This window comes from Pinus tabuliformis, chromosome 8, assembly GCF_031772625.1.
Source record: "Pinus tabuliformis cultivar Carrire ecotype Pingquan chromosome 8, CPIR1, whole genome shotgun sequence".
NCBI lineage: Eukaryota > Viridiplantae > Streptophyta > Pinopsida > Pinales > Pinaceae > Pinus > Pinus tabuliformis.
The window spans coordinates 1,613,791,801-1,613,819,573 of record NC_142294.1 but is presented as its reverse complement, the minus strand read 5'-3'; the positions used below and the strand labels follow the sequence as shown (position 1 = coordinate 1,613,819,573).

The following is a 27,773-nucleotide window of genomic DNA, read 5'->3' as shown; positions in this document are numbered from 1 at the left end:
GTATGAAATTACTGATTAACGTCTGAAACTTTCATTGTCATTAATAGTCAAAGATGTCACAAAATAACTAATTGTATGGAAACAATATCAAAGTTGCTGGCTTCAATAAATCCAACAGGATAGACATTATACAACCAGGGGGTATTTTTATTTAAGAAATTACAACCATTGAGTTTAGAATTCAGCGTAAGTGACAAGCCGCTATTGATAGAAGTTACAAATTGAAAATTGGATGGAAATAAAAATCCTAAGTGAAATGAAGGAAAAAAACCCACGTAAAGTCTTGGAACAACTAACTTCTACAACATGCCTATATTACTTTTCCTCTATCTTAGGAAACATGGTGAAAGTAACTATGTTAGAAATTCCCACCGAGGAGTAGTGACCAACTTGGAACACCAAAAACGCTGGGATAATTAATCAATGACACCAACATGTGTTGTAAAGTCTGAAAATCTAGCGAACTACCAGAGGAATATAGTGTACCTGCAAGATACAGGAGAAAGGCACCAAAATAAGTAATAATAAGCTTACAGCTCTAAATTAGTGCGGAGAGTATAGATAATCCACCAAATGGGATGCAATTTACCTGTCAGAACGAGGATTAACCTGAAAGTTATGTCTTATTATCTTCCACAAGAGTAAACAAATTATAGTGGAAGGAAACATATGAAGCAAAATAAACAAAGAAAGAAAACCTAAGAGATAGTAACATGGATATATAGGAACGACATGTGGAAAAAGGAAGCCATTGCTGCACTTGTTGGCGAACCAGATTCACTTAGGGAGATGGTAGTTCTTGTACCCATTGGAGAGGGAATGAGGGCATCAGTCTGCCTTTGGGTACTTTGGCAACCATAGTAACACCATTCCATGTTATGGTTTCAGTAACCTTGCCAAATAATTGAACTACAAACATGCACAAGATAACATTTAAATTAACGATCTCGGAGTCAAGTAAGCATCTTACCTGGTAAAAGGTTCATTCGTGGTAAAGACATCATGCAAGTAGGAGAGCACGACCAGAACATTCGTTTAAAATCTCTACAAGAGGGGCTAATGCCCAGAAACTTGGAAACCACAGTAGGAAAGTCTGCGTAACCACAACAACCAGTAAGAGGAAATACACGAATAACATAATCACAATTTGGGTATAAATAGATAAGAAATGATTCACCAGGTAAGGTTTACTTGAAACATTACCATTCTCCGGTATGGTAAATGGGTTGGGAGCGATTTCGTCAGGAAACGTTGCACTGTGCAAAAGTCGCGGAGAATCCAATTAAAGACATACTTCAAAACTAACCCCTGAGAGCTAGTAACCTTTTATTAATGCGGAGGTACAGAGAATAAAAAATGACAGTAGTGTGGGAACAAATGTTACTTGTAAGTGAATAGTAACACCATTTGGCAGTAGGACCAAATTATAATGACACCATCAATCCACAAGAAACTTTTAACATTCTCATGGGACAGTTGCATCATCGCTGTGAGTTACCAGATGTCAGGAGGGCATCGAAATGAGTCAGAGCAATATCAACATCCACCGGGAACATGGTTTAGGGTTAGGCTGGAGGAATCCTGACCCTTGAACTTTTTTTCGGAGATTTCGGTTGTGGAGCAGAGTCCCAGAACTCAATCCTTCATGTGAAGCTCTTGTAACGTGGAAACCAAGGGATGATGTGAGCAGTTACCTAGGCAGGGACACACAAGGACCATTAATAAACCCAATAAATAAGTAGTCAGTATGAAAATACGGTAAACATATCACCTGTATTGAAATTGTATGTCAAAAACCTTAGATTTGATGTTTTTGGCTAGGTTGAGTCCTTTGGGGGTTAAAGCGCATACAAAGATTGAGGGTAATGCAAAATGCCAGTACATGTGTATATAATCACCATAAAAACCTTAAGTCTTAGTTCACTGAGCGCTTCTTTAGCAAGGGGAGTATTGCCAATAACAAAGACACGAAGAATGATATACATCGCGGAGTGCTAAAGATAAACAATTTATGTAAATGGAAAGTGTAGATTAATATCATCTGGCTAAAGGAGGGCACACCTCACATATAGGTCATAACACTTCACATTTTATGAGATGACTTCCACTAACCAGTCTAGGTATTTAATGTTACATGGTTAAGATGAAAATTCCCTTTTTGGAGCTATATTCTAAAGGTGATTAGTCTTGATAATTGATAGTTGTGAAGAAAATTACGAAGGTGTTTCATTATTTGAGAGTACATATAGAGGTAGATAATTTTATCATGTACAATGATCTTTGCTATAAAAAAATATTAGTAGGTGAATTAGGGAGACGTGAAAAATGGTATCAGAGCCCTAGGTTCAACACTCGGACTTAATGGGAAAAGAGGAGTATGGATACATGTCCTTGAAAACAAGGCATGTAGAATTTATAAATTTAACAAATATACAGACTGTTAGATGTGAGACTTTTGTGATCCATATTGTAGGTAAATGTCTTTCGGATTAATCACATCATTAGGATTTGGTCGACATTTCGAACCAACTAATGTGGTTCATCCTCAGGACAAGGTGGGAAAAAATCATACAATCTTCATGAATAAATAATAGGGATGCATCATTGCCCAAGGTTACCTGTTGGAGATTAGTTAAATTCTTAATTTCTTTTTTTAAATTCTTAAAAAGGTAGATAGGAATGATTTAATATTCTAAATGTTGGTTTAATATTCTAAAATTAGTTATAAATTATTTAATATTTTGAATTTAGTTATAAATTAGTTGTTAGGATGTTAAGAAAAAGTTAAAAGTATTAATAAAAATAGTTGTTAGGATATTATATATAAAATTAAATAATAAAAAGTTATAAAGGATTGTAAATATTAATAAAAATATAGTTGTTATATAATATTAAACATATTATAACATATAAGGTTACTTCTTATATGTTATAATATGTTTAATAAACATATTATAACATATAAGGTTACTTCTTACAAGGTTAAGAGAAGTATAATATGTTTATTAAACATATTATAACATATAAGGTTACTTCTTTTAACCTTGTATGTTATAATATGTTTAATATTATATAACAACTATATTTTTATTAATATTTACAACCCCTTATAACTTTTTATTATTTAATTTTATATATAATATCCTAACAACTATTTTTATTAATACTTTTAACTTTTTCTTAACATCCTAACAACTAATTTATAACTAAATTCAAAATATTAAATAATTTATAACTAATTTTAGAATATTAAACCAACATTTAGAATATTAAATCATTCCTATCTACCTTTTTAAGATCTCTCTTTTTTTTTTTAAGAATTTAACTAATCTCCAACAGCTAGTTTTCAACGGCTAACCTTGGGCAATGATGCATCCCTGCTATTTATTCATGAAGATTGTATGATTTTTTCCCACCTTGTCCTGAGGATGAACCACATTAGTTGGTTCGAAATGTCGACCAAATCCTAATGATGTGATTAATCTGACATACATTTACCAACAATACAGACTGATTACTATAGGAGAAAATATTTCATGTTTAACTGTAAATCAAAGTAACATTCAGAATTCAAGTGCATGGAAGGAGGTGTTAGCTCTGCTATATAATCATGGTTTTCTAAAGCTGGGGGCCACTTTGTCCATGGTCATGCTAAAAAGGGGGCTTATAGTGGTTACCCTCACCTTCCCCTTTACCTCTCTGACCCTCCTTTTGTCTTAACTTCCCGTGTTTTTTTATTATCGAAAATCATATTAAAAGCCCTTTTCAAAGCCCTGGGCGCCAATACACAAAACCTTATAAAAAACCCCATGCAACCGCGCGCCTTCGCAGACCCTTTTGTCGCAGCCTTGGACGTTGACTTCCGTCACCCAAATCCAACTGCCCTCCCGTCACGTCAAACAAAATAACCCATGCAATTAAATCCCCATCGTCCGATCATCTCCGCCGCGATCGGACGACGATTGATTCCCCCGCGCTCGCAAAGAAACCGCGCGATAACGCGCAATGAAAAGTGGTTTTCCCACCCAACTGCTGCCACGCGTCACCCTCTGAGTGGTATCGCACGTCATTGTACATTTATCTCCTAACCTCCAACGACGGTGCGAGCAATACCACTTACTGCTTGGACCCATTCTCTCGCTCGGTAACGCCTCCGCATCTTCGACGCCCGGTGACCGTTGGATCTGCCCACCCGAGATCCAACGGCCTGTGATCACCCCGCTCCCGCCTCCTCTGATATCCCTGTTGGCTCATCTCCGCCGTCTATCCGCCCGATCCAATGACCGATATTGCTCCGCCATCCGACTACTCCGCCCACTGTGCAATCCACGTACTGTAACCATTCTATGCTCCCGAAAGGACAAAGGTAATCAATTTTCGGTACCAGATGCATTTCCTCCTCAACAACTACGTTCCATGGACAACATGGCCGAGAAGGAAAAGGATAGAGCCGAGCAGGTAAATGCATTCAACAGTTATGGGACTTCATCCCATATAACACTCCACCTGCCCGAGAAGGACAATAGAGCACCTGAGAAGATCGGATTTGTTCACTGAAGCAGGAAAATTGCACCAGAGACTCCATTAGATAGTTAAAGCAGTTGGTGGTCAATTATGACCTCCTCATACTTAGAATGGCCGAGTGCCTTTGTATTCAAACTCTATATATACCCAGAAACAAGATGTAATTAGGGTTGATGGTTGTTGTTTTGATGTAAGGTTCAACTTCTGGAGACTGTAACTGCTTTGATACTTGCAGCGTCTCGTCTTCATTTTCAGCTAATACAAGCTTCTTTTGCTGTTAATTGCTCACTTTCCATTCTTCTTCTGTTCCAAGCTGTGCTTGATATGCTGCATTCTTGAACTCTTGATGTTTAGCATTAGAGTAGCTGTCATCCTACCTCTGTGTTAAAATCTTGTATGTATCAGTGAATGAGTTACTCAGGTTTCTCTTCCACTAGTGCCAGAGAGCTGTCATCCTGTCTGTGCATTAGGGGATTGGATTTGCAGACTTCTTTACTGGTTGCAGCCGGCCATCACAGGGTCCTGTGCATCTGCTGGTGTGGTCAGTATTCTCCATATTCACCCAACCCTTAAACTGTGAGTAATTGGTGGTCTAAAGCCTTGTAGTCTGGGGGTGTTCACGCATGTCTGGAGTGAAGCAGAGTAGAAGTGGTTATCTGGCTTGAACAAGCATCATTCCTTCCATTCATCCATTTCCAACATTGAGTTGAGTTTGTAATGTTCCCGAGAATCTCCGAATTACAACCTAGGAGAGTTTCTTGGGGTGATAATAGGAGGTCTTCCAGAAGGGTTTCCTAAAGCTGTACTAATGGCTATGTAAATCCAAATTCATATTGACAGCATGTATATCATTTAAATGCTAAATGTAATACTCGAAGTTTTATAATCATAATGATAAAGTGAATATAACAAGGTTGTAAGTGCAATACTGAAGCCTATGGCCAATCCACAACTAGAGAATGGAAATGATCGAGGTCATCCATAATGAACAAATTCTCTTGTAGCAGATTTCTATATATGAGGGAGAAGGGAAAAACACGTAATTATTTTATAATCACTGATTCAAATGTTAAACCTTGGATATTGAGAAATTAAAAAAACATGTCATTTAACTATGATATAACAACCAGAGTAAGGTGGAGAAACAACTTGTTATAACTTCCCAAAAAGTATATTACTTATTCTAAAAATTGGGGTTTGATTATTCAAATTGAAATCAAAATGACTATTTTTGTTTGTTTGTAAGCTTGACATGACTACATCTTCACCATGTCCAATATATCACCCCGATCGGGGTGGGGAATTGAACCAGTGACTTCGCATCAAGGAGTGCCTTAACAAAGCACCCAATCACCATCTATCCAAGACCCCGTGGAAAAATCAGAATGACTACTATTCAGAAAGAAATGGATTTTTTTTTTTCTCTGATTGGGTGTGTCATCGCCCCTTGTTTATATAGGCGAAGGAGTCCCCTATGTCTCTCAGATAATGATTGTTTATATAACCACTGAGGAATCTGAATACTGATTCTGAAGTAAACATAATGTGTGCCCTTAGGAAAAGAAAAATATCGGAAATAAGGTCAAATTTTTATAACACGACTGAGCTAGTTATAACTAGGGATATGAAAACCACAAGATTATCAATTCTTCTACATGTAATGCTTTAAAGTTTATTGGAAGACTGAAGCTGAAGGTGCAGGGTTCCATTAATTATGATAAAAAGGAGACATCAACCTAGATAATGCCGATTTCCACATTGTTTTCTCATTTATGCAGAATTCCCTGCGAGGTCCTTGTGCCAACATGGTTACATTTAGTATGGCGACCACAAAATAATTGTTTATATTTTTGCAAAGTATTGATATTTTCATTACTAATTGACTTGTACGTGTCAAGATCAAAAGGAAATAATAACTAAGATTTTAAACTTACTATAGACAATAAACTAGGATTAGGTTAAAGTCCGGATGAAAATTTGTAAATTAAATTTCTAGGAGGTTCCCAAAAGAAATTCAAAAGGACAAGAATTTGATTATCATAAAAAAAGGGAGTTGTCTTTAGTGTGAATTTTTAGAAGCTTTTACGGTGGGTATTTCCGGTCAAAATTCTCTAAAATCCGGCATGAATTTATTGAAATCACAAGCTTGATGGGTAACCTTGTGCAATCAAAGTGCCCTAGGGGTTTTCCAGGGCGCTAAATCCATATATACAGTAAAAAAACTAGTTTAAATAACACAAATCAAGATTTCACCTCAAAATTTTCCACCGTATTCCGACACCGGAAAGTCCAAAAAGTCGCACTAAAGACAACTCCTAAAAAAAGAGATATATGTTGAACTTGAAAAAACACCGGTTCCGACATGTGCCAAAATATAGAGGTAGTTTGGGAATGTTGCACATCAGTTTCTTGTTTTTCTTATATAAAACCCAAATGTGATACCCATTATTCTTCCGATTAAATTGAGGATCTGTGATCTATTTAACATATGAGTAAGGATGATCTGATATGGGCACAAATGTTAGGCATTTAGGTTAAGGAAGTTGTGTGGGTCTGTTCACTATATATGTAAATATGTAACTATAAATTGCTAGATTGTGGTCTAAAGTGACAAAAAATGTATGCATCACGTTTAATTTATTAACACTCACAATCTCAGGTAGTACTGAGATGACCAACTTTGAATAGGGGTTTAAGAAACATAATACTGAAAGTGGGAAGAGACTCAAATCAGTAAACTGAGTTGCAGGAAGTCTGAACTTAAAGGAAAAAAATGTGCCAGACATACTTCTACAATAAAAATGAAATATGGGATGCGCCTAGAAAACATAATAACTTATCAGATGTATGAACCAACATTAATTGGGAAAATAAAGATACAAACATATAGTATTCTTTACAAATAACTTAAGATAGGATAATAAGCGGAAATAAGAATGATTAATTTTGTACAATTAATTTTGAATGATTAAGGAAACACATAGAATTTCCTATAAGTCCTTACTGTGAAATAAACCAAGAAGATACGAATTTGAATTAGAGGTTGAGAATACCAAGTATGTTATGAACAAATTGTCTAAGACAAGTTTTTCCGCTGGGAAGAAAGGAGCATGCAGAATGTCCATAAGATACAATTGTACAGGGAAAAAGAAATAAAAGAAGGATTTAGAACTATTAACATACAACTAATATGGAAAAAGTCATTCTTCTCGAGCATCATTAATATCCACAAAAAGAAATCAAATATGGTTAGAGTGAAGTTGTTGAATAACTGATAAAATGCTCGAGAGAAAGTGAAATTTGCTACAAGGAAACTGATGGTTGAACTGGGTACCCTCCTCGATTGAGAAAGTCTGAAAGATTTCTTGTAGATTAAGTTCCAACATCGGATCACCTTATAATAATAAAAGGGGACGAGGGTAACTAACAACAAAGTCTACAAAAGAAAACAAGTAACAACATGATAAGAATGGACTAGATTAAGCCACCTTGGACAACATCCATAGAAAAATAAGAATCATGAGTAAGATGTTCTACAAATCAATGGGAAAGACATCGGTAGGTAGTTGATATAAGAGTATCAAGATAACAAATACTAATTACATTTAGCTTCAAATAAAAGCTAAGAAAACTCAGAATTAATAGCAATGATTAGAAGGAAACGACCTCATAAAGGTCGAAATTTGGAAAAAAATTTTCAAAGGATTGAAATTCTAAAACATTGTGAAGCATATGTTGTTGGGTTGATAAGGAAAATTGGCAAATGGTGAAAAAAATTTGACTACTAGTGTTGGTGACGGAAAATTGATAAGAAAAATAGTCAAGGATATGCATAGATAAGTCCATCTGAAGGCTATTTTAATCATAAAATAGTATATGTGACAAACATTCCTTGATAATGGTTACTTTTATGTGAGCAATGAGATAAGTAATGTATAATTTTGTTAAACAATATTTAAGTTAATAAGCATGGTCAACGGGTCTATTGTAGCAATATATTAATGTTGCTAACCATATTGGATGCATGTGAATAATATGTTGAATGCAGGTGAAAATTAAGCAACACATATTCAACATGTATACCAAGGTGCTAATTGCAAAAAAATGTTGATTGAAAGTGAGAAAGATGAGAAGTACCTTCTTAGAAAAAGATGGAACTTCTCCGACAACGCAAAGAGTTAGTAAAACGCTAAACTGTACAGAATCAACAAGATGGGAACTGTATTATTTCTCATTCATAAAAGAAAATAAATAAATTAATGAATGTTTCATTACTCAAGATATAGATACATGACATTTCACCTAATTGAGTGGAAAATGCCACAGGTAGAGTTGAAGGAGACCTTCTAGCAAAATACCTTGTATCTTAAATGGAAAGAAATTTGGAATGCTCATAACCATTCAAAATGAAAATCCCAAAGATAACCAACTTACAATATAACAGAGTATAGTTGTTCAACAAGCTTTCCAAATACCGCATATAGAAATGATGTTGAATAAAACACTATGGATAAAAACATAGTCGGTATTAACTTCAAATAACTCGCTACTATGGCACAATGAAAATAAATACTAACTCATACAGTGATATACCCAACATATTTAGTAAGAAAAATAAATTGCTAAGGACGGTCTGAAATTACTGATTAACATCTCAAACTTTCATTGTCATCAAGAGTCAAAGATGCCACAAAATAACTAACTGTATGGAAACCATATCAGAGACGCTGGCTTCAATAAAGTCTACATGATAGACATTATACAACCAACGGGTCTTTTTTTAAAAGAAATTACGACCATTGAGTTTAGCATCCAGCAAAAGCGACAAGCCGCTATTGATAGAATTTACCAATTGAAAATTTGCTAGAAATAAAAACCCTAAGTGAAATGAAGAAAAAAAACCCTCATAAAGTCTTGGAACAACGAACTTCTACAACATGCCTATATTACTTTTCCTCTTTCCAGGAAACATGGTAAAAGTAACTATGTCAGAAATTCTCGCCGAGGAGTAGTGACCAACCTAGAATGCCACAAATGTTGGGATAATTAATCAATGGCACCAACATGTGTTATAAAGTCTTAATATCTAGCGAACTGGAAAAGGAACAAAGTGTACCTGCAAGATGCAAGAGAAAGGCACCAAAATAAGTACTACTAAGCTTACAACTCTAAATTAGTGCAGAGAGTATAGATAATCCATCGAATGGGATGCAATTTACCTGTCAGAACGAGCATTAACCTGAAAGTTACGTCTGAGTCTCAGCCACAAGAGTAAAGAAATTAGAATGGAAGGAAACCCATGAAGAAAAATAAACAAAGAAAGAAAACCTAAGAGCTGGTAACACGAATATATAAGAATTAAAAGTGGAAAAAGGAAGCCATTGCTGCACCTGTTGGCTAACCATATTCGCTTGGGAAGATGGTAGTTCTCGTACCCATTAGAGAGGGAATGAGGGTGCCGATTTGCCTTTGGGTACTCTACCAACCATAGTAACACCATTCCCATGCTATAACCATAATAACGAGTAAGAGGAAATATGTGAGTGGCGTAATCACAATTTGGGTATAAACAGATAGGAAATGATTCACCAAGTAATGTTTTCCTGAAACATTACCATTCTCTGGCATGGTAAACGAGTTGGGAGTGATTTCGTAAAGAAATGTTTCACTGTGCAGAAGTCATAGAGAAACCGATTAAAGACATACTTCAAAACTAACCCCTGAGAGCAAGTAAACTTTTAATAATGTGGAGGTACAAACAATAACAAATGATGGTAGTGCAGGAACACATGTTACCTGTAAGCAAATAGTAACACCATTTGGCAGTAAGACCAAATTAGAATGACACCATCGATCCATGAGAAACTTTTAACATTCTCATGGGACAATTGGAGCATCACTGTGAGTTACCATATGCTAGGAGGACAATGAAATGAGGCAGATCAATGTCTGTATCCACCGGGAACATTGTTTAGGGTTAGGATGGAGGAATCTCGACCCTTGATCTTCTTTTTGGTGATTTCAGTCATGGAGTAAAGTCTAAGAAATCAATCCTTCATGTGAAGCTCTGGTAATGTGGAAACTAAGGAATGGTGCGAGACGTTACCTAGGTAGTGACACACAAGGACCATTAATAAACACAATAAATAAGTAGTTAGTATGAAAATATGGTAAGCATATCACCTGTATTGAAACTCTAAGTCAAAAACCTTAGATTTGATGTTTTAGGCTAGGATGAGTTCTTTGGGTGTTAGAGAGCATATAATGATTGAGGGTAATGCCAAATGTTGGGACAAGTGTATATAATCACCATAAAAACCTTAAGTCTTAGTTCACTGAGTGCTTCTTTAGCAAAGAGAGTATTTCCAATAACAAAGACACCAAGAATGATATACATCGCGGAGTGCCAAAGATAAATGGTTTATGTAAATGGAAAGTGTATATTAATATCATTTGGCTAAAGGAGGGTGCACCTCACATATAGGTTATAGCACTTCACCTTTTATGAGATGACTTCCACTAACCAGTCTAGGTATTGAATGTTACATGGTTAAGATGAAAATTCCCTTTTTGGAGCTATATTCTAAAGGTGATTAGTCTTGATAATTGATAGTTGTGAAGAAAAATACGAAGGTGTTTCTTTATTTGAGAGTACATATAGGGGTAGATAATTTTATCATGTATAGTGATATCTGTTATAACAAAAAATAAAAAAAAAATTAGTAGGTGAATTAGGGAGACATGACAAAAGGCTATATATTGTAATATTCTCGACAGAGTTAAATCAAAAAAATATATCAGAGTATTTTGGATTATAGATGTATGTATAAATGCAATATGTTTTATAAGTTATATCGTAATATTTCTTATTCGGTTTAGAAATTCATTTTGGCTTTGTATGAAAATGGTTTATTTAGATATTTATTTAAATCTTGAATGGAATAGATTTTTAAATAAAAATGATTGTAAAGTAATGTCACTAGAAATTGCAACGTAACCAACTTGTAATATTACTTGAGTAGTTACAGAACTTGAAAACTTGATAAATCAACAAAACAATGTAAGCAACACAACTACAAGAAAGAAAAATCAACATAAAAGTAGTACAAAACATGGATTTCGAACAAAATAGTTCATTGGATTACATTTTTGTATAGTGTTATAATAGCATTTACATTAGTAGAAGAAGCTGCCTTGTTTTCTCTGATGATTACATTGATAATATTATTCCCATGAGTATAGTATAGTGATTGATAATGTGAAATCAAATCCCAATTATCAAGTAAAATGACAGAGTTGTTTAACAAAAAAATGCATTTCTTGAACCAGAAACTTTAAGGCAATGTTAGGATGCTTGGAAATTCAAGGAATGAAAACCGTGTCGTTACCAGATTGCTTGACAACGTGAACAAAGAAACCCATCATTGTATACATATAATTATTTTTTGATGGTTTATTGTAAATGTGTCATCTGTCTTGAAGTTGGTCAAGATTTCAATAATATCTATTTTGTTTGCACAATATGGGTCGTACGAAATTTGTCGTAGTGTAGGTAATACTCTTTCCAGTTCGATTCCCCTTAGAATGCACTTTATTTCAGTCCTGTCACTTGCATGTATGATGTAGTTTAATTGATGAAAATAAAGGACATGAGAGTCCTACTTGCAAACGATGCAATAAAGCACCATTTTATTCATAGTTCTATTACTTGTAATTGGAGTACTGCATTTCGCACATACAGTCTCGAATGGATTGGTATATGTGCTAATCGCTATAAGGTATCCTTGGAAATACTGTAAAATCGATAAAGAAAACAAAGGCTTAGTAACATGAAATCAAATATCATTTTTATTTCTTGTTCATTATCCATGTCTATTTAAACAATATAATATAGTTTATCGTGAATATTCCACTAGGCGAGGAAAGTAGGTTTCTTAGATTGTCATCTTTATTTCCTATTTTCAATGGACATATAAATGTCTATTGTGAAGTTCGAAAAAACCTTTCTTGTTTTTTAACTATATTTTTAACAAGATTAGCGAAAAAATGTTTTGTTGCAAATCTCTTTGAATTGAAACACATGTCGAAACAAGTTTATCGTGTACTTGAACCTGTTACATATGCATCATTTGTAAAACAATACATGAAAATCGTATAATAGATGAAGAATATTTTTTTCCCTAAACATTGGGATATATAGACCAACACATATAGAACTTGATTTTTATTTCAATGAAAATTGGTTTTTCTGGTGGGGGAAAAACAAATAGATGGACAATAATTTTGTAACAATAAAATGTTCAAATAAAACAAAGCCTACTGTTTCCCTGTCATGCTATCTATTGCTGCCTTTGATTTCTAGTACATATTGCATTGTTGTGTGCGTTACCGAAATTGTAATAACTGTGATTTTGCCAACTGGAAACACATCATCATTATGCGACAAATTTGTAATCGTTTTGTTTGGAAAAAATCGGTACTTTGCACAAAGAGGATAAATGTTTTCTACACTGCTAAAAGTATTTAGACAAACAATTTTTCCACAATCACCACTATCATATTTATGCTTTGGAATTACTTCAAAATATCTATAGAAACACCAACATTTGCAATAGGCTTTGACTCATGTTTTACAATTAACGTTGGTGGCACACGTAATGCTATTGTCATTTCCGCTTTCTTTTCTATTAAGTCTGCATGCAATATTGCTTTTGACTTATTTTATTTGTCCAAAAATGTTTGATATGTAACCAAGGCAACACGATGAAAAGTCCTCCCAGTTATATTGTTATTGATATCTTTGATCAACAATGGCGTAGACTTGATTTGTTTTTTCCTGGTCATGAGGATTGAATTGAAAAAAATAGAGAATAAAAAGACAAGCAAAAAAAAGAGAAAAAGAAAGAAAGAAAGAAGAAATCTGATACAGAGTTAATTAAACATGCGCAAAAGCACCTATTTGTGTTTATTTCTTTGCTAGTTTCTATTGCTTTTGTTTTGTCTATTGTGATATTTGTTTCTGTAGTATTGCTCATTGTTATCTCTACACTCTCGTCCATCTCTACTATGACATCATTCAAATTCGATAACTTTTTCATGTTCACAAATAATACACTGAAATCACTGCTTAAAAGGACATTATAATTGAAACTAAGTAAGAATTGTTTAATGAAAACAAAATAAGATAACACAAAGTCATTACTAGTGTACATAAATTCTAAATAGATTTTAGTTTTAGCAAATACAAATGTTTTATAGAAATGTTCAAAGTACTTTTTTCCTTGTAATTGTTGTCCTAGATCTGAATCTCTAAGTGTCATATGTTTCTTGGAAATTTAAAAAGATCCACTTTTAGTTATACTACATTAAAAATTATGGCCCAAAAGTGGGGAAAAACACATTGGGTTCTGTAATGCAAATATAATCAAAGTACAATAAATAAAATAGAAACATACCTCTTAGAAGAGTTATCATTGTCCTTAACAGTGTCTGTTTGGCTTGTATTCTTTTTCATTGCTATGATGATATGAGTTAGATCAAATACACATAAATAAGAAAAATATGATGTTCTAATTCCATAGCACGAAAGTACTTCAGACATAAAAAGTATATGATAGTAACGTGTTTTTTTCAAACATGTTTAATATTATCACATTATATAATATTTCAACTTTGTACATCATTGTTACATGACTGTACTGCATATTGTATAAAATTTCTTACTACTCACATATAGAACAAATAATGCACTATTTACCTGTCAATAATGCTACACGTTTTGCACTTTACGCTCTAAATGATAATCCCTCACGGTGTGCAACTACCAGAACAATACCGTAGAACCTAGACAATGATTCTATTTGTAACTAGCTCTTCCAAAAACTAGTTTAACATGCATTCATAACGTGTATGCTAAAAATATTGCATGATGAACACCTGACAAATGCTTCTACAGACAACATAACCAAAATTAGTGGTTACTATTGTCACGTTACCATATAAATATTGAACATATGTATTAGATACTTAACAGAGTTGGACTAGTAGATAGGAAAAATAATAATAAAAAAATAATCAAAAGTCAATGGATTTTGACCACGAATGTTTAAGTTTAATGCCTTTCTTTTAAAAATAAATAAAAGAATCAATGCCATGTGGTCTTAGATGCTTACTTTTTTTACATGCTTTGAAATAAATTATTAACTGAAGATGGATTAAATAATTAATCTTTTACGTTGTTCTTGTATGAAGCTGCAACATGGAGATGGATGATTAGTTTTCTTGAGTTTTGATTTGCGGAGTACTATTTAGTGTTAGCTTTTTGATAATGTTCAGAGAAAAATGATTTTGTCACAATGTGATAATGTTGAAAGTTTTTTGCATCTTGAAACATTTATTAAGTTGTTATTAATATTCTTGTCTTCCTTTTTGTGGCATATACTATTTTCTTGTTTCGTTTACAAATGCTTTTGACATTGTGCGGAATGAAGATTGACTATGTTTCATTATGCAGAGCTTTTACTTTGAAAAGGATGGAGTATGTGTGGGAAAACATAGATGAAGATGGAATATCGAATTGATATTATTATGTTTCATTCTATGGAGCTCTGATTGTGTAGAGAATGAGGTATGTGCGAGATAACGAGGCTGCATATGGAACTTTATGTTACATAGACGAAATTAATTTTATACGATTTTTGCATTTAATTTTTTTGCAGACTTAGCTAATAAGGTGAGTAGTTAACGTGTACATAATGTCTTGCTTCTGTTTCTTCGGTCAATGTTTCCTATTTAGAAATAAAGGCCACTCACATGCGCATTGCAAGAGCAAATGCATTGTGCGGAAAAAGCTCTCAATCATTCATTGTATGACCTCCGCACTCCACACAATCTATTAATGATAAAATAACCACTAATATTGTATCAGAATGCGAGTGAAGCTTTCAAGATATCAAATATATAAACATGATTTCCAAAGAATAAAAATATTAATACTAACGTATACTTTCAGAATAACAAAAATGCATATGTACTCTAAAGCTTTCATTGTACGCACTTCCACACTGCACAAAATATATTAATAATAAAATAAGCATTGTTTTTGTGCTAGAGTGCAAATCAAGCTTTCAAGTTTCATTGTGCTGACTTCCACGCTCTACATAATCTACTAATATCAAATTGCAGGTGAACTAAATCCAAAAGAGTTGAAAACACATTACAATTAAAAGATGCCTTCACACTTCTGTCATTCCACAGAAATCCTGCAAATCCTTCATTTCACACATGCATTTTCTCTCTGCATGCCTCTGCACATACACAACCACCTTTACACTGCTACTTCCGTACTCAATAACACCCTTTGGTCAATAATACACATTCAAAGTTGTTATTAATTGATGCGGGTTTCAAATATTGTGGGAGGAAGCATTTGTTGCAAAATACGTTCCTAAATAAGAATTAAAAAGGAGAACTGTACATTTATATTTTTAGTGACCTTTGCACAATCCTTTGGCCACAGTGAAAGTTTTGTGTACATGCATTTGTTTTGTGCACACGCTTCCTCCGAACAACAAGCTTTGTACAACCATATCTGCACAACTACTTCAATAGTTGCGAAATAAATTCCTAAATAACAATTTAAAAATATATTTGTATATTTATTATTTTAATAAAACTTGTGGCCATATTTGCTTGAGAGGAACTTTCACTTTGCAGAAAGCTCTGCACGCTACTTGTTCGCATAAGAAATGATCTGTACACTGCTTATTCCTCTTGAGAAAACTTGATAATTACGATAAAGGTATTTAATTTTTGTTTTTTAATTCACAAATGAGCAATTTTATTCATGCTATCAATAAGATTTCATTGGGAACCCAATTCAATATATATGAAAAAAATGTTTATTACCTAGCAGTGTTGTCCGACATGGCATTATATCAAAGCATCAAAATATTAAATCTAAATCATGATGTTCAAAGCATTGAAATATTAATATTAACGTACATTTTCAAAATTAACACAAATGCAAATATTTGAAGTTTTCATAATGACTTTGAAAGCATTAAAATATTAATATCAATGTATAAACTGTTACTAATTGAATTAATTAACAGAATAGGAAGGTCCATTCAAATTCGAGACCACAACACATCTAATGTTGATGTTTATTAATAGTCTAATGTTCATATTTTTTTACCAATAGTCTAATGTTAATATGAGTCAAATGTAGAGTGCGGAAGTAGAGTCGGACGTTTCATTGTACGAAGCATTCCTGCAATTTTTCTTACATCTTCATATCGATTTTGTCGACAACTTTGCACTTCGCACATGTATTCACTAAACAATATGTCTTATAATTATAGGGAAATGTGAAAATGAAAAATATTAAATTATGCAACGGGACAATCAATGTTTTCATCGTACAAAGTGCGGAGGGACAATGAACTTATTTCTGCAAAGCTTTTATTTTGCGCAATGCATTAGCCTGCTATGGCAGAATGTTTCGAAAGCAATTTGTGCTGCAAAATTTTTGGTTATAGTTTATGAGTTCTCTGTCTACAATAAAATATCTCGACACAATGAAATCTTCCCGCAAAAGGAAAGTTGTTCACAAAAATCTCCATTGCTAATTAATTCGTCAGATTTTGTGTAGTGCCACACAAAACAATCAAAATCAAAATTGTACAAAATTGATATATCAATTTCATTTTGAAATACAAAAAAGAAAACTTCCATTATGTACAATAGGGAGATACGAGGAAAGTGTAATAAAATCCCTTTCTAGAGTACCATACTCCACACAAATTTAAAATATGATGACAATCAACATTATTCATGTTTCATAACAAACAAAACTATTTTCATGTTTCATGTTGTTGGCTATATATATATATATATATATATATATATATATATATATATATATATATGGCATAATGCAAGTGCTCAAATCATAAGTATGTAACATTAAACAATACAATCATAGTAACAAGCACTGTATCGAGTTTCAAATTTCAATCATCATAGTTATGATTAAAATAAATAAACATAATGAAAATTCATAGAATATTAAATGTAGAGAATTAAGAACTCTGATTTTATATGGGAATCGCTTATATCAGTAATAAAAATGCTCAATGGCTCATTCACTATGCTATTATGGCATCTTCTCTTTAACTACCTACTCTTACATTTGGGAAAAGTAAATGCATGAACTGTAATATGGAAAGAGGGAACTGCAAAAGAAAACAAGTAACTTCATTGAGAAACTAGACTACGCGACATTAATAAAATTAACAAATCATGATGACTGAATACTAGTAAACAAAACAAATATGCAAATATTTAAGGACAATTACAATATGTGAAATCATATACGCTAATTGTTTCACTATCAATTGTCTTCCATATGCATGGCCTGTTGAACCAATGTCTTCAACTTAGCTTCAATGAATTATTTCATTGGTCCCATTGTAATATCTAGCCTCACATGTTGATTGAATAATTGTTTTTCGATCTCCATCACCTCTTCTTGTAACTGAGTAGTTAACACAAAATTCTTGTCATTAATACTAACAAAGCCAACTAGACATTTGCTAATTTCTTCTGAAGTAAAATCAGTTATACCATCGAACTGTTTTGCAATTGACTTTTCCGATTCAAATGTTAGTGTATCTTTTGTAATCAATTCAGAATTTTGTATGATGAGTGGGCCGTCTAGATCAAGAACAATTTTTATCGCCTCTAGAAACACATCACTTCTCCTATTATTTATGCTCTCACATTCAAAAATAATGTTTTCTAGTGCACTGATTCTTTTGGACCATCTAGCTTTGATTTGCCACATTTGATTAACATTTGGCAGTTCCTTATTTTTTTTATCCATATCAGACAACAATTCAATCCTTTCACTAAAAGTAAGTCATTGCTAATGAAATGCTTGTTTTTGTTGATATCACTTCTCACCAAACCGAGAAATGAATTGATTTCTTGTGCTAACCGTAGAAAATTAGAAATTTCCTCACATGCATGTTCAATGATTTCTTACCTATGGCATATATTAGTGAAAACCTAACATTTGACTGCATTAACCAATTGTAGATCTCTAATAGATCCATGAGATGTGGTAGAAGTGGGAATTGCAAATAACAGAGTCTGTATTGCGACTGGAGTCATCAACAAAGGACCCAAATTTAAAGCATTTTCCAGCTCTTTTGTTGTTGCTTTCAGTACTGGGTTCTCTACTTCTTGTTGCTCAATAGACATTGCAAGCACATTCTCGATAGCTTCATGGAATCTCATAACACCCATGGCTACAATTCCATACATATGAACATTCTTTCTGCTTTATCAATAAAATTTTTATTATGCATCTTTACTTTTTCAATTTTCAATATTTTACCATCCCAATGATAGTTTACATCTTGAAAAGTGGAAAATTGATCATCGAAAATAGAAAATTATTTGGAAATTTGCTCCATTATTTTCTGATTTTCATTCATAGGAGTATTAACTCAATCAATTAGCAGAGTTTCACTTTCCATATTGATAGTTTCTTGATTGCTTCTTATTTGTAGGGGACTTTTTCATTTTTCCAATTTAGTCATGTGCATTTTCTCTAGAATAAATAACTTATTTCCTTCCCCTCGTAGCCATTTTTGCTCCGTACTTCTAAAATATTCTATTAATCAACAATGTTTTCAATGCGCTTTAAGTATAGATCATCAATATGCTAAACAACCACCACTTGTTACTATTTTGCGTGTGAAATTTCTTCTACAATGCACTTTCAATATGTAACAATTCAATATAACAAATTTTTCTTTTACGAGAAATAGTAGAAATAATTCATATAATCTAAACACGCCATAATTATGGCCAAAAAATAGTAGAAATTCTGACACGATGTAGAAATCATATTATAGTTGTCAAGCTTCAGGATTTTTAGTATCAGAGTAATTGTTGATAGTACTAAATTTTCTACTTTTTTGTTTCCGCTATGTGTTACTATTATGCATGTGAAATCTATTTGACAAAACATTTTGAATAAATAGAAATTCAAAAACTACAAAGGAGATGTTTCTAAAAAATAGTAGAAATAGTTTAAAAAAAAATCTCTAAATTCAAGAAGCAATTACTTCATGTACAAAACAAATTAAATGTGAATCATTTCTAATAATGACAACTAGCTTACAGGCTGTCAATAATCGCATCCACTACTATATCGATGTCAATTTAGAGGTAATAACATTTACATTCTTGATTACGTGTCGATTCGTCCATTCGCCAAAAGAATACTGAACCGTTAATGTCATTATGCCATGTACGAAAATGAGGAAACCACACTCCGCACAATGAGAGCATTTTCTTCTTCTTCTTCTTCTTTCTTTCGATTCTACATAACGTGATTTTGTAATTCTTTGTCTTTCCCATTTGCAATGTGCACATCCCGCATTGATTACAATCACTAGTAAAGCTTCATGCACAAACTTTGATTTGAATTTAAAAACTTGAAGGTTTATTAAAAAGTTGCAAGTAAATTTATGTCTTATGGCCAATGGATCAATTTGCAAAAGCACATAAATTTTAGTGTTTAAAACTTAGTTTGCGGAAAATAAACATAGAAAAATTAACCATACACAGCAACACAAAACAACAATTGATATCAGAGTTCACCCCTCCCGGGCAATGTCTCTAGTTCGAGCTTCCAATGTTGGGCCTCTTCAATTATGTGCTCAAATATGTAATTACATGAGTTTACAGTGATCAAAATGAAAAACTAGTGCTCCCAATGGCTTCAGAAGGCCCAAAAACCCATATCTGAGCTCTTGTTGGGCTCAAAAAGACCAAAAACTCATCAATTTATGGCTCTCCAAAGTATTTCTGCTAATTGTTCTCCAATTCTCTAAAAGCTGGCTAACTGTTCTACATTTTCTGCCTTTTTTCCAACCGCCGAGCCAAAATTGGTGCAATTTGTCAAATCATTAATTCAACCAATAACCCCGCGCTCCAGAATTTCGACCCCATCGTTGGTTGTGTTGGCCCATGTGGCCGGGCTAACCACCTGCCCCTACCACTCCACACTTGTTGCCATTGGTTGTGGTCATATGCCAACAATTGAGTCAGGGTCAGGGCTAATTGCTTGCCCCCACCACTGAAGCCATATTCTCTCCGCCTCCGATTATATGAGATCACATGGGACTAGGGCTAGGGTCCAGTGCTCCATCTCACCTATAAAACTCTCGCCAATCGCTTAACGCTTATGCGTTGGTCTTATGGGTTATGTCGTGATCATGGTCCAAGGGCTGGTCCCCGAGCGCTACCCTCATTTTTTCGTCAGTCTTGTGGAGGGTTTGAAGACCAGGGGCAAGGGCTAATGCCCAATACATCTCCCCCAATGCAGTTTTCATATGTTTTTAACATAAAATCGTGACCATAGTTTATTAAGAAACATGTCGATGGTGCAATGGTGGAGGCCAGAGTTAGATTGTAGTAGGTTGTGGGTTCTATCCCATCCGAGGCCTATAGGCCACCATTTTTTTTTTATCCAACCCTGAGGTGCCACGTGGTAGCCTCTAATTGGGCCTCCCATATGACTTCAACTAATCAATTTCACCTAATTGGAACAATGACGAGGTGACACTTGTCAAGCTCACACTGGTCTTTCAATTTTTCGTATGCCTAGTCAACATGTTGACATCAACAATATGAACTTCCCAATTAGTAGTTCAGTCAGCACACCTGCAATTTTTTTAGCTATTGAGCCAAATGATTAGAACATCATAACTTGAGCATACAATATCGGTTTTCAGCGATTCAAGTGGCATTGGATTCAGAACGATGAGAACTATGATCTAACACTGGTTTTAGACATTTTTGAGCACTTTTCTTTTCCCCTAGATCATTCCTCCCCACTGGAAGCTTTTGGACCACCAAAAGGTTATTTTCAGTCAATAGGTAGGTGAGGGTACAACTCCCCCACCCTTCCAATCTCAATCCATTTTGCATTACTTGGATTAGTTCCCTTGAGCCCCACACAAAGGTACTTCACATTACCTCTACGTGAAGTCCCCCCCCCTTTTTTTTTTGTCAAAAATGATGTCTTGCTGCAATTCTTCAAGATATTCGGGAGAGAAATCTTATATTGTTGGAATCTGAACATTCTCTCCTTGATCTTAAACCAAAGGAGGCTCATACAATCTTAAGTTCTCTTCACCTTGAAGCTTTTCTTGGCTGATGCAAAGCCTTACTTCATCTCCAACTTGAAAGTTGTGGTCAACACAATACTTATCATGTTTAGCCTTATACTTGGCTTGACTCTTCACCAAATGTTATTGTACCATTTGATTCACCAATTGAATCTTTAATGGTTTCTTAAGATCAGATGAAAAAATTGATGCTGTATTGATTTTACCTTTCAATTCTTTTTGTTGCTTTCCTCCCTATTGAGAGACCTGTTTTACCCTTATCAAAGCATGCAATGCGGTTGGATTTATCTTGAAAGTGGTTTTCCACATATCAACTTCATCAAGTATTATTTGATGGTAACCACTTCACAAGGTCAACTTAGTGAAATAAACAACATACTTCAATTGATTTAACATAGCATCGATGCGAGGAAGAGGATAGCAATTCTTTATCGTGATTTTGTTCAAAGCTCCAAAATCCACACACCGTTATCACCATTGCCATGTACCGTCCTTCTTCAAAGCCAAGAAATTGGGAGACCCACAAGGAGATTTATTAGGCCTAATGACCCCTTTGTCAAGTAGCTCTTGCATCTGCTTCTTGATCTCTGCATTCTCCAACACTAGCATCTTGTACATACCAATGTTCAAATGTGATGCATCATGCTGCAATTGAACTTCATGTTGTATTCCTCATTTAGGAGGAAACATGTTAGATTCCTGAAACACCATATCACATGTGTTAAAAAGCTCAACTAAATCATGTTTGAGTTTTACATCACGTCCTTAGAAAGCTTCAGATTCCTCAACCTCTTTATGTTTGATCATTAACAATGCAAAATTTTGACTAGCATTTACAAGCCTCTTCATTTGTCCAACACTTACAAGAGATAAATTCATCTTCTTACGGTGTGCTCTAACAATATACTCAATTCCATCTTTAAACAAATGATATTTGTTTTCATGGCGATAAAATATGGCTTTCCGGTCATATAAGTATGGACTCCCCAAAACAATCCTGCATATGTCAAGTGGTACAACATCAATCTCTACCTCATCAATAAAGTTTGCAGTGATGGAAAATTTAAGTTTTCATTTTTTTGTCAGTTGCAATTTGGCATTGTCACATACCCAACCCAAAGGATAAGGTTTAGGATCAGGGATAATTTCCAAGTTTATTTTCTTGACAATGACTTCTGAAATAGGTTGGCTTGGGATCCACAATCAAACAAAGTATCTACCTTGTTATGTTTTGAGATGACTCTAAATGATGGAAAAACTCAATTCTTTCTTTATCATTTTGAGTTTCAATGGGCTTGATAGAAGAACTAGTACTTTTAATAGAATCCTTACCTCTCAATCCCATGGCTATGATTTTGGTCTCATCACTGAAATCATACCCTAGATCTTGTTGAGTCGATGTAACAATATTTTCTTTCTCCTTCTTTGGTCTCATTTCTGGATGAAGTTTCCAACTATGGTCTTTGTCATGGCCTTTTTTTGAACAATGTTTACAAGTGAGATTTTCTCCCTCTTTCTTGATGGTAGCATTCTTTTTGTCTTTGTCTTTAAACTTCCCCTTCCTTTGTCTCCAAACTTAAACAGCTTCTCACTAATCTCTTTAGGAACATTCTTCCCTCTTGATTCTAAATGCGTAGCCTGTACACATACTTCATCTAGCTTTGTAGGGTTAAGCATAAGAATTGTATTCCTCAAGTAATTATGTAAACCACCTATGTATTTAGGGAGAGTTTCTTTTGATGATAAATCTACAAAAAAAATTAGAGCTCTTCTTCTAAACTCTTGTGTATAACTCTTCACACTCATACCTTTTTCTTATCTAAAGTTTTGTCAATCCATTATTTCTTTCTGCATATAAGCTAATGGATAGAATTGTCTCCTTAATGCAGCTATGAAGTCATTCCAAGAAGAAATTATCTTACCACTTTTCTTCAAGTCCTCTTGGGTTTTGGCCTCCCACCATATGAGAGCTGCACTTTCTAGACTAAGATAAGCAAGTTGGATCTTAGTTGAATCATCATCAATTTGTTGAATTCTACAATAGACTTCAAGCTAACGAACCAAATTATCCAATTTCTCAGCATTTACTTCCCCATTCTACATAGGTGTTACATAGTATTTTGTCACACCTCCTGCACTTCCTTGTGACATACCCCAAAGTGCCCAAAACATGACCATCATGCAATGTACTCATTCATATATGCAGCTCAGATCCTCCCTAAGACATTGATTGTAAAATTCCTTGATCATCCCCTAAAGGAAATGGCTCTTAAACCCTAATTTGGGAATCATCACTCTTATGACGCTAAAAATATCAATGATCACCTGTTGCACTATACTCGAACTACGATGGCATCGCTTTATTCACTTGTATACCCGAGATGATCCCAAAAAAGAAATTTTCCCAAAGAGGATGAGAAGGTTTGTGATCTAGAAGCTTCTAGAGTGGCGAGATGGAGGTTGTTTGGCATAGATGGGGTCGAATTCTCCCACTTGGCCTCTTGGTCTTATCCCTATGAGATACCTCCTTGTGAGATACCTCCTTGAGATGAGGGCCTAATCCTATCTTTGGAGAGGTCCTAACTCCCTTTCCTAGCCTATATATTCATCCTCTCCATTCCCAAATGGTTAGAGGCTGGGTTGGTCTATGCCTATTTTCACCCTTATGCTAAGATTGTGTCTATATGCTACTCATTTGGATTGGAGAAGGAGTGCTTGGAGAGCTTAGCTTGGACTTAGATATTCATTCAAGGAGAGCATATCAACATCAAGGCTTGGTTATATGCTTCCCCTTATTTTCTATTAATATACAACTACTAGTTCATTTTCCCTAAATGTGTATGCTCATGTATCATTTAACTTAACATTCCTTGATTAGTTAAGTAGGTTGCTTTTGAATATGCTATTTATATTTGTATTACTTGTTGTGTCTTGATCTCTTGTGTAGGTACATAAATGTTGAGAGAAAAAGGAATGAGATTGTGACGCAAGTGATTCAAGGTCATCAACAAAGGAGATAGAAATAGCATAAGAACGAGGTAGGCCATCTTCTTCGTTTCTCTTTTCAATTGTAACTTATGAAAGTGTATGGTAGATTTTCACTTCAGTTGCTAGACCCACTTGTTGGGCTAGATGGATCATCTCTATCTGCAAAGAGGATTTACCTAGACAACAAAATGGCAACTCCGTTGGGGAGGCTATGGTTCTTTCCATTCAATCCTTCATCTTGATTTTGTGATGAGTTTGACCAACTGTCATTTTTCTAGCTTGTTCGCTTTTCTGTAACTAATTTAACTTGCTGGTGATTGCTTGATAGCATTGATTTTTGTCTGGTCTTGAAGATTTCTTATTTTTTCTTCATTTTTCTCGCCCATCGTTGGTTTACCTCTCACAGTCGCAATGATCGCTATTTTTCCTATGACAAGTGCGATGATCCCAGAGTATAAGAGAAAATAGGGTTTTTCTTCTTGTTTTCAGTCTTTGTGTCCTCCATCAGTGTTTTTCCAGAGTGTCAATGGTGTTTTTGATTGATTGTATTGATTAATTTGCAAAATTTGTCTCATTGCCTTTGAAGTGAAATCTGATTGAGTTCTAGGGTTTCTAGCCAGCTGGTCATCACTTGCTGCTTGTTGGTGTCGTTGAGATACTTGTTTTGCTGATTGATTGAAAGTTGTTTTCTATGGAAATTATTGAAAACATCGTTTTGCATTTGTTTTAGCTTGTATTTCGAAATTTACTTTTCGTGAAAATGCATTAGATTAGTTACATTGAAAAGTTATTTTTTTAGATTCATCATTGAGAATTTATCACATTTTTCAGCGACTGAAAGCTAAAAATTGTATTAGGTGCATCAAATCATTCAAAATGAAAAGAAAAGCATAATTCATATAAGTGCATCTTTGTAAAGTAAAATCGTTTTGCTTTCGGAAAAGTTGCATTTAGGATAGTGAAAAGTGGAAAACCATTTTTACTTTTGGCATTGCATTTGGAAAACGAAAATGAAAGTTAGTGGAAGGTATTTTGCATGATGCATTTTGTTTGATGCATTATTGATTGAAATTTCTTCCTTGATTAGTCTAGTTTTCATTGAAACGGAAAATTTTCCTTTTCTCATATAGTTGCATCATGGGTGTTCAAGTGGAATCGTTTTGAGCCTCAAAACTGAAACATAATCGAAAATTAGCTTAAAATTTATCTCAATTAATCTAAGGAGAATTTGAAACGTTAACACTCATACTTAGTGGTCTAGGCTAGAGACGTGTTCCAACTTCTATTAAAATTAGCAGCTGTCAATCGCAATACTATTGCATTAGACAATGTTAGCATGGACTTGTGCTCCATGTACCATCGAGTATATAAAGGGAGACCCTCATAGGTTACAGACCTTTATCCATAGGAAGACGAGTCTGCTGCCCTGTAAATGTGATACACTGAACACAACATTCAGGGAGATTGCCTGCACGTACGTCAAGTCCTTAGTAAATTTATTTGATAAGGTGTATATTGCTGTTCACGTTACTTGGTAATCCTTTTTTGCCTAGAGTTACCTGAGTAGTCATTTCGATCTTTTATGACTCATTAAATTTGAAAAGATCATCAAGCATTTGTCCTTTCAAGCTCGCTAAACCAACGAAAGTGGCTAGAATCACCTTTTTGTCCTTTTCTCGATTGTTAAAACATAAAAATGAAAAGTTTTTGTTTCAAATTCTAAAATCAATTGACGTGGAACAACATCCTTCCTGTGGAAATACTCCATAGTAGATCTTAGGTTGATACCAATGACAACATTTCTTGAGTCTACCAGTTAAGGAAACCCCTTTGATGAGAATCCTAGTCCTTTTCCTTCTTTTGGAAATACTGGTGCTCCCTATATGGCGATGTTGTCCCTTCCTAGATTGACCATTGGTCTACTAGTTTGGTTATTTTCGACCTCGGTGGTTTCGAGTGTCCAAACTGCTTTTCAACCAAGTTCTCCTCCACCTGAACAACATCAACCTCATGTTGATCCTAAAGTTGACCCCTTGCCTTCTTCGCCTATTTCTTCACCCCATTCTTCCTCTTCGCCTGGTGAAAGTCTGGATTCTAGTAATTAGGAAGCTAAGAAGAAGAAGAAGAGGACGAAGAAGAAGAAGCAAAATAAGCAAGGGGGCAACCAAACAACTATTTTTACTGATGCAGCTAATGAAGAAAAATCTTCCAGCGAGCCCCAGAAATTAAATTTCCCTTGCATGTTATGTAAGGGTGACCACCATCTTCGGAATTGTCCTAGTATTCCCAAGGTCTTAGAAGTACAGTCCATAGGTTCACAACGACCTTTGTCATCAGCCTCTGGTGATCATGCTCGTGATAAATCTTCAACTAGTAAAGCTCATGGGAAAAAGGGAAAAGCCAAATTTCCTTGTAAGTTGTGTGAAGGTAATCATCCCTTTCACCTTTGTCTTGTTATGGATGAAGCTTCCAAAGAGTTGGAGAACCTTACAGTTTCTCAACCTCGTCTTCTGGATGGGTATCGAAAGATTTCCCCTAATACTTCACTAATTGATCTAGTGATTGATCAAAAGTCATCTTTGGTCAACCCCACTCTCTCTATTAGTGAATCTCGTGAGTCCATTCTCAACCAACCATTGGTTGACAAACCAATAGACTTGACTCCACCTTTAGTTAACCGTACCTTTCCAGTAGAGAGTGAACCTCGTACTACTCAAGTTCTTTTGGTTTCTTAAGTTTCAAATGAACTGGAGGTAAATCCTCCTATTCCCGAGGTGCATGAGAGAATTTCTCCTATTCCCATAGCACAAGAGGGTAGCTCTCATGTTCCTACGACACCCCCTCTGAGTAGTTTAGTCACTTATTTTGATTGGAGTCGACTGGCCGATATCGCCTTCTGTCTTATGTGCCTTTCTAGATTACAGTACAAGATTACCATATGGCCGTACCTAACATAGTCATAAACGAGGGTGCATTTGTTAGCATTATGTCCTCAATTTTTTGGCAAGCTTTAGGTTCTCCTCAGCTTGTCCCCATCACCCAAATCTGTTAGCT

At 34.6% G+C, this 27,773-nt stretch overlaps 1 protein-coding gene across 2 annotated transcripts; it reads right to left on the bottom strand.

Moving 5' to 3' along the window:
* Nucleotides 1–25: 25 nt before the first annotated feature.
* LOC149242238 (uncharacterized) lies at nucleotides 26–8,722 on the bottom strand. Of its 2 annotated transcripts, none has more exons than XM_089367658.1 (5): nucleotides 8,662–8,722; nucleotides 1,385–1,694; nucleotides 1,204–1,256; nucleotides 971–1,093; nucleotides 26–486 (listed from the first exon to the last, which is right to left on the bottom strand). In XM_089367658.1, the coding sequence occupies exons 2-5, from the start codon at nucleotides 1,483–1,485 to the stop codon at nucleotides 359–361; spliced, it is 405 nt and encodes a 134-aa protein (XP_089223784.1). In that variant the 5' UTR covers nucleotides 1,486–1,694; nucleotides 8,662–8,722; the 3' UTR covers nucleotides 26–358. The 2 variants fall into 2 exon arrangements, with proteins under 2 accessions (XP_089223784.1, XP_089223783.1); XM_089367657.1 differs by lacking the exon at nucleotides 8,662–8,722 and adding an exon at nucleotides 1,798–1,932.
* Nucleotides 8,723–27,773: the final 19,051 nt, after the last annotated feature.

What these genes read in the sequence shown, in the direction of transcription:
- LOC149242238 (XM_089367658.1), bottom strand. Translation starts at nt 1,485, where the DNA reads ATGATGCAACTGTCCCATGAGAATGTTAAAAGTTTCTTGTGGATTGAT. An exon ending in GTGTTACTATTCACTTACAA is followed by an intron (nt 1,257 to 1,384) that starts GTAACATTTGTT and finishes ACTTTTGCACAG; the next exon opens with TGCAACGTTTCCTGACGAAA. An exon ending in ATTTACCATACCGGAGAATG is followed by an intron (nt 1,094 to 1,203) that starts GTAATGTTTCAA and finishes GTGGTTACGCAG; the next exon opens with ACTTTCCTACTGTGGTTTCC.